This window comes from Zea mays, chromosome 10 (genome assembly GCF_902167145.1).
Source record: "Zea mays cultivar B73 chromosome 10, Zm-B73-REFERENCE-NAM-5.0, whole genome shotgun sequence".
NCBI lineage: Eukaryota > Viridiplantae > Streptophyta > Magnoliopsida > Poales > Poaceae > Zea > Zea mays.
In genome coordinates, this window is record NC_050105.1 from 98903896 (window position 1) to 98910781 (window position 6886).

Genomic DNA, 6886 nt, shown 5'->3' on the forward strand with positions numbered 1-6886 from the left:
AAATTTCAAAATAGGATTTTGGGGTGTTACACATGGAGCAATGTTTTGCACTACAGATTGTATTGTTTGTAAAGTCGAGTTTAAAATAAGGAGTGAGATATGAAGTAGGATAGATAAGTTGTTAGAGATAGTCTAAAACTTTGGCGGTGGATGTTGTAGTTGGTTGAAGGTTAGCCAAGTGCTCCAGAATTTCGGGGAGATTGAACTAATCATCCACTCAATCTCCTGAAATTCTAATGGGGACGGTTTTGTACGAACAACCCTGTGCTTGCTGATACTGTTGGATCAACAGCCGACATTCGCTAGAGCCACGAGCCCATGACAGTCAGCAGCGGAATGGTGCCTATTGAACCCAAAGCTTGTCTTTGATAGGATACAATTTAGACTACTTTGGAACACAGTTTATCCGAAATGATGGAAGGCTACGAACTCGTGTCTAATTGGTTTATCGGCCTGAAGTACTAAAATTGCCCAAACCATTGGCAGCCAATTTAGCCATCTCGATTTTTGACAAATCAAACGGGACGTGGTTCGGTTGGTGTACAATGCTTTGATATGTAACAAATGCCTAAATGGCAATAGAACAACCAGAACAAGGATTTGGTGAGGCAAAATTTAGTAAGTTTAGAATTAGCTGTGGCGTCTGGAATGCTTGGAATATGACGGCATCACCGCTGCAGACTACGTAAAATCCTAACCAAAGTCAATGTAATAACTCGCCCCAAGGCATCAAGATTATTGCGTCAGCCCAGGAAGCACGTTGTTTTAACACTGAAAAGTGAGAACTAAATGTGAATGGTTCCAGTACAGTGATTATCTCAGTAGTTGGAAAGAAAATTCTTTCCCTGCTGCTCTCCTCATATAGTTAGTTATTATTTGCAGGGAAGATACATGACACACGATTCCATGATACAAGAAAGATGTTGGCCATAAAGATTTATGACACTCTTGCACCCTGAAGCGATTTGCAGAAAACTAGGCCTGCAGAGGTACGCATTTGTTTATCACCAAGAACCGCAATGCAGTTATCTGTTGTTCTAAGATGAGGCTGAACAGCTTCCCAGATCTTCTTCTTTTGGACCTGACAAAAGTGGAATGATGCATTACGAGCATTGCTCATAAACAACTTCAGCAGCAAGACTAAGATTCCTAAGTTTTTAGTACAAATAAGGCCCCTATGTTTGTTTAGTGTAAAGGCGACGACTAATATGCAAGCATGCACTAGGTGGAAGCGTGCAAGCAGATATTTTACTCCGTTATATCTAGATCCAACGGTATGTTATATTTAGCACTTAAACCCTTCCACCACCACCTGATGTAGCTTTATAAAAAACCTCTAGCAAACCACAGTTGTATCTACCGTTGAATTTAGATCTAACAGACAAAAAAGTTTGGTTGCACGCTTGCACCTAATATTTGCTTACATATTAGTCGTTGCCTAGTGTAAATTGGTTCAGTAAATTTTAATTCATACGTATTACTTACATTGTTTTTATGAACCTTAATTTGTAGCTTCTATTAGGTCTTAACTCTATCCTACCCCAACTTGGGACTAAAGGTTTTGTCGTCGTTGTTGTTGTTGTTGTTATCGTAACATGGTTTTCAAATTCAAGCTTGTTTCAATCCACAGGACTAGTTTTTTCAACATATTTTGTTTTACCTTAGAAAGCACCAAATTGCAGTGTTTGTTGCTAGAAATACTAGAAGATATATCTATTTTATTCCTGTTATTTGTGAACACTAGATTTCTTTCTTCAGAGTTCTCTGACCAATACCAGACTCTTTAACTAAGGATTTTCCAATTGAACTTGCAAAATGATGTAACCATATGTGTTCTACAATCGATATGGCATGCCTCTATCTAAATAACATGCTAAAACCAGAGCTTAAAAGGTGTAGTTGCTATCAAAATATGGTCCATATGAAATGATCTTTTTTCAGACATCAGATCTGTGGTCTATCTACAATACTAAATTGAAATGTACACTGCTGTGCAAATGTCAAAGGTACTTAATTAAATTCATTTATGAAACACAAGAAAAATTCTTTAGCATGGTAAAATAAAATCAAGAACTAATGACATCTCATTTTTATTTTGATGATGAAAAATGTATCTAGACTTCCAGGTCATGCTTATATGGAAGTCCTATGACATGATATATCTGCTGGATGAATGGTCAGTGTGGAATGTGAGGGGCTTAAATTCCACTGTGAGGCAGGATTCTGTTAAAGAATTAGTTGACTCCTCTCAGGTGGACGTGGTTTGTTTTCAAGAGACAAAAATGCAATTTATTTCCAGAGGAACAATTCTCTCCATGCTTGGTTCCCAATTTACTGATTTTGTCTTTCTCCCTTCGGCTGGAGCTAGTGGTGGCTTGGAAACAAGTGCTGGGGTACACATGTTTGAATAGAGTTGATAATTACAGTGTCTCAGTGCAGTTTATGAAAGAGGGAGGTTCTGCTTGGTGGCTTACCTGTGTGTATGGACCTCAAGGAGAATGAAAAGATTCCCCACAGATTGTCTATCTTTATATTTTACGATCCTACAGCCACGAACAACTCCATAAAGATAAAGAGGTATCGACATTGAGGGTGGTTTCCTTTCAAAAATTCTTTCCCATGCCAAAAGGATTGGCTAAAATAAAAGATGAGTACTCAAGGTTATCTAGTTGTTTAGATGAATTTAAGGATCTCTAGTTCTAGTTCTAGAGTAAAAATCGGATAATCCTAAGATACGTGTCGGCGGCGTATTGGATGTACATCCATATCGGATAGATATGCAATACCAGGTTCTAGGAAAGTATTTGTGCAACCTAGCAATAAGGTGTAGAAACAATAGCAAATCATAGTCTAAAAAGAAAGCAGTAGTAAGCATTGTTTGCACATATGTCAACACTCAACCAGCTGCTAACAAAAGATTCAAAAGATAGGCAAAACGTCTTAAATTTGTATTATTATGTGATACCTGATTTGGTGATGCAGGGTCAGATTGACGGTTCTTTTCTTCTTCGGAACCGAACCATACTCTTTCACCAGGAAAGGAACCTTCTGAAGGGATGAGCAGCTCCACATTCTCATGGGAAGCATCAGAGGCAGCCATGAGCATGCCATTTGACTTGATGCCACGCATGTTCCTTGGTTTGAGGTTAGCAAGAACAATGACGTTTCTGTCCTGCACAGGTCATAAGAATCGATAATGAAGTAATGGATGTAAGTTACAACATGGATACAATCCACACGAAACTGTATCTGTCAACACAATTTGGTCCCCAATTTCTCTAACTGTTGACCATGTGTAAAGAATCTGTATGGATTGATTATACTAAGTTCAAATCTAGAGTGAGCCATGATCCTTGAGGATTTTTGAGGCTACATATCATCATAATCAATAATGAAATAATGGGTGTAAGTTACAACATGGATACAATCCACACGATTCGATAAACTGGATTTGTCAAGACAATTTCTCTAGCTGTTGACCATGTGTCCAGAATCAGTGTGGATTGACTATTCTCAAGTTCAAATCTAGAGTGAGTCATGATCCTTGAGGATTGTTTAGGCTATCCTTATATCGCCCTTCTCTCTGAAGTTTATTTGCAGCATATAAAAATAAAACTAGGTACATTGGAACTGTCGTAAATCATAACTGATAGAGGTGACAGGTGTTTGTCCATTTGAATTGATATATATACTTTAACAAAACATAGCTAAACTGGATTCGAACATGAAATTTTGTACGGCTATTACTATTATATACCGCGGCTGCTACTAAGGGACGCAATTTATCATGTCCATACCTGGAGTTCTTCGATGGGGAGGAAGTTGACGAGGCCGCTGCAGATGGTCCGGGGCTCCGCCTCACCTACGTCCACCTCCTCAACGTAGAGGGTGTCCGCCTCCGGGTGCCTCCACGCCTTCACCACTCGGCCCACCCGGACGTCCAGCAGGCCCGCTAGCTCCTCCACAGTCGGTTCCCCCTTCTCGTCCCCGCTCGGCACAGGGGGCTTCGTCTCTTCCACCGCAGCCTTCGGTGGCGGCAGTGCTACGGCGGCCTCAGTTAGCGATGGCGACGTCGGTGATAAAGAACAGAAGAGAGCAAGATTCCTGCCGGATCTCGGTGCCGTCGCCGGCGACGGCTGGGCAGCCAGAAATGAGACGGCGCCGGCGCGGGGCCTCGAGAGGGTGAGCGGAGAGGGTAAGGACGGGAGGCGGCGGGCGCAAGAGACGAGCGCCATTCTCGCAGCGGCCATCGTACCGCTGCCGGAAGCAGGTAATTGAAAGATTTTATTTTATCGCATATGGGTAGATAAGATTTTTGGTCAATTGTTTTCGATTGACGAACATAAAACCAGAAAACACGATTTTTAAACGTTAAGTAATTTTGTCCTTCAAAATATTATCTTATTTTATATATAATGAATCTTGTACGAAGATTATGAAGAATGCATCTTCATCATTCGCAAAAATGAAAATATAATTATAGATGTAACATTGTATTTTCATTTATTTTGTATTTATTACTTAAACAAATATTAATATCTATATCCTATATTAACAAAATATTAATATCCATATCCTATATTAACAAACTGATATATAACGTACATTACATTAATACCTTCGGCGTGCTCGAAGAAGAAGACGATAGTGCAATCTCAATTCTGGCGTGGAACAGTACAGGATACTGTTCACCTATTTATAGTCACGGGATGCAACCCGGGTAAAAATATATTTATGACATTAACATTTACACATAATCTAATTCAAAACATTATAGATTAACTAGTCTTTTTCTCTTCGGATCAACATCATGTTTGACCTTCGTAACCACCTTAAGCCGAAGATATAATCCTTCGACGCTTTACGCATGCTCGTTGTAGCTTCGGCATTCAATCTTGTTGTTTATAGACAATTTCTCCGTCTTGAGGACCTTCGACAGAAAAGGAGACCCCCAACAGTAGTTCCTTCGCGGTGCTAGATCGTTTTTTTCATAACGAGCTTGATCTGCGAAAAACACGAAGGCTTCTGAATACCGAAGCTCCAAAAAACACCTTCCCTTAGGTTGTTATTAAAAAAACGAATAAAAAGTTACGACCTTTGTCGGTCCACCGATCAGTCTGTATACACGTTACGACGGTTCGCCTTCATCACCTGTAGAGCTATATAAACATATGAGTTGGTAAGAAGTTACCACACCATTCATTGCTATTGCAACGTTGTGCTGTTAAAAAAATTATTGAAGCCGAAGCTTTTTGTCATTGTTGCATTTGTTGTGTGACCTTCGAACAAACGTGAAATGAGTTGAATTTTAGCTTCGTCTTAAGGAATTGAAATGGCTAGAGTCAGGTCTACTGCCAGAGTGTCAGGCTAACAAACGAAGGTGAAGAGACTGAGGCTACTGAGACAGCCCCCATTTTAGAAGTGATGAGACGTTCTGGATTGATTGTCCAAGAGGGAGAAGAGTTTTGTTCCAAAAAAGATGTCGTTATTGTCGAAGCTGAACAAACTATTGCCGAAGCTGCCAGTGATGACGAAGAGGATGATGACATCTTGAGTCCAAGCAAGCCCAATCATCTTGAATTTGGAAAAACCAATGTAAAGGCAGAAGATTTGATTTTGATGAAGAAGCTTGGATATTTTGGAAAAGATTATGACGAATTGATAAGGTTCGCTAGGGACGAAGTAATTTTAGAGCCAAGAGATGATGAAGTTGTTGTTTTTAAGAGCTTCTTCAGGGCTATACTTCGGTTCCCTCTTTATGAAATGATCGGTGGAGTTTTGAAGAAGTTTGAAATCTACCTTCATCAACTAACTTCAAATGCTATAGTCAGGCTCAGTGTGTACATATGGGCTCTCCAAAGCCAAGGAAGCAGTGCCAATGCTGAAGAATTTTGCAGGGTACATGAACTCCATTACCAGACTAAAGCGAGAGTAGATGGACTGCACAAGAACTTCGGGTGTTACAATTTTGTGTACCGAAAGGATACTAAACTCTCGTAATTGGATATCGCACCAAGTGGCCGACTGGCTAGACAAGTGAATGGTTTTATGTGAAAGCTGGTAAAAAGAGAAGGGAGAAGCTTATGACTATGGTGATGAGTCCCCTGAAATTGAGCTTCGGCATGACAAGACCATTATGCAACATGCAACTCGGCTTCCCCTGCCAGTTAGCCCAAGTGGAATTCAGAGTCATGGCAGAGCACATTAGTACTCGAGATTTGGTGCAAGAATATCTGGCTAACAAAACCTTTCCAACATTTGTTGGGTGGGGGATGCCGAAGAAGGAAGAAGGGAAAAAATTTGAACTTGTAAGACTTCCATATCATTTTAAATTTCAGAAAAAGTTCAGCAAACCCTATGCCGAATGGTTGGAGGTCATCGAAACAATGTGTAACGAAATCCTCAGAAATTATACTAAGAAATAGGACCAACTAATGACCGCTGCCTTCGGCACATGAGAGAAACAAAGGCTGAATCGAGTGATGGATGACATTGGCTTCGAGTATCCTGACTATGAGAGACTTGATGAAGGAGCCGGGGAGTAAAAAAGGAAAGGGTTGTGAGCATCTTGAAAAGGCAAGCGCGGAGATCTATCGAGAAGGACAGGAAGAAAAGGTTAACAAAGAAACCAAAGTTGACACCAGAACCTTCGGCATCAAAGAAAAGGAAGATTATGTCATCCAGCCATGGAGAAGAAGAAAGACCATCTCCGTCGAAGCATTCGGCAGAGACCCCTTCGGCAACTTCTATTGACGTGGCAGAAATTCTAGAGGTAATGACTGAACTCTTGCCTTTCACGATGCTAAGTCCTCTAGGATCAGAGATAACAAGCTTATTACAGCCACAAAAGAACAATACTAAGGGGACTGCCGAAGTAGAGGTAGAC

The 6886-nt window shown here is 40.5% G+C and overlaps 1 protein-coding gene across 1 annotated transcript; it reads right to left on the reverse strand.

The window, feature by feature from the left end:
* Positions 1–709: 709 nt before the first annotated feature.
* LOC100274127 (uncharacterized) lies at positions 710–4308 on the reverse strand. The gene is made up of 3 exons (NM_001148505.2): positions 3798–4308; positions 2966–3172; positions 710–1081 (listed from the first exon to the last, which is right to left on the reverse strand). The coding sequence occupies exons 1-3, from the start codon at positions 4248–4250 to the stop codon at positions 938–940; spliced, it is 804 nt and encodes a 267-aa protein (NP_001141977.2). The 5' UTR covers positions 4251–4308; the 3' UTR covers positions 710–937.
* Positions 4309–6886: the final 2578 nt, after the last annotated feature.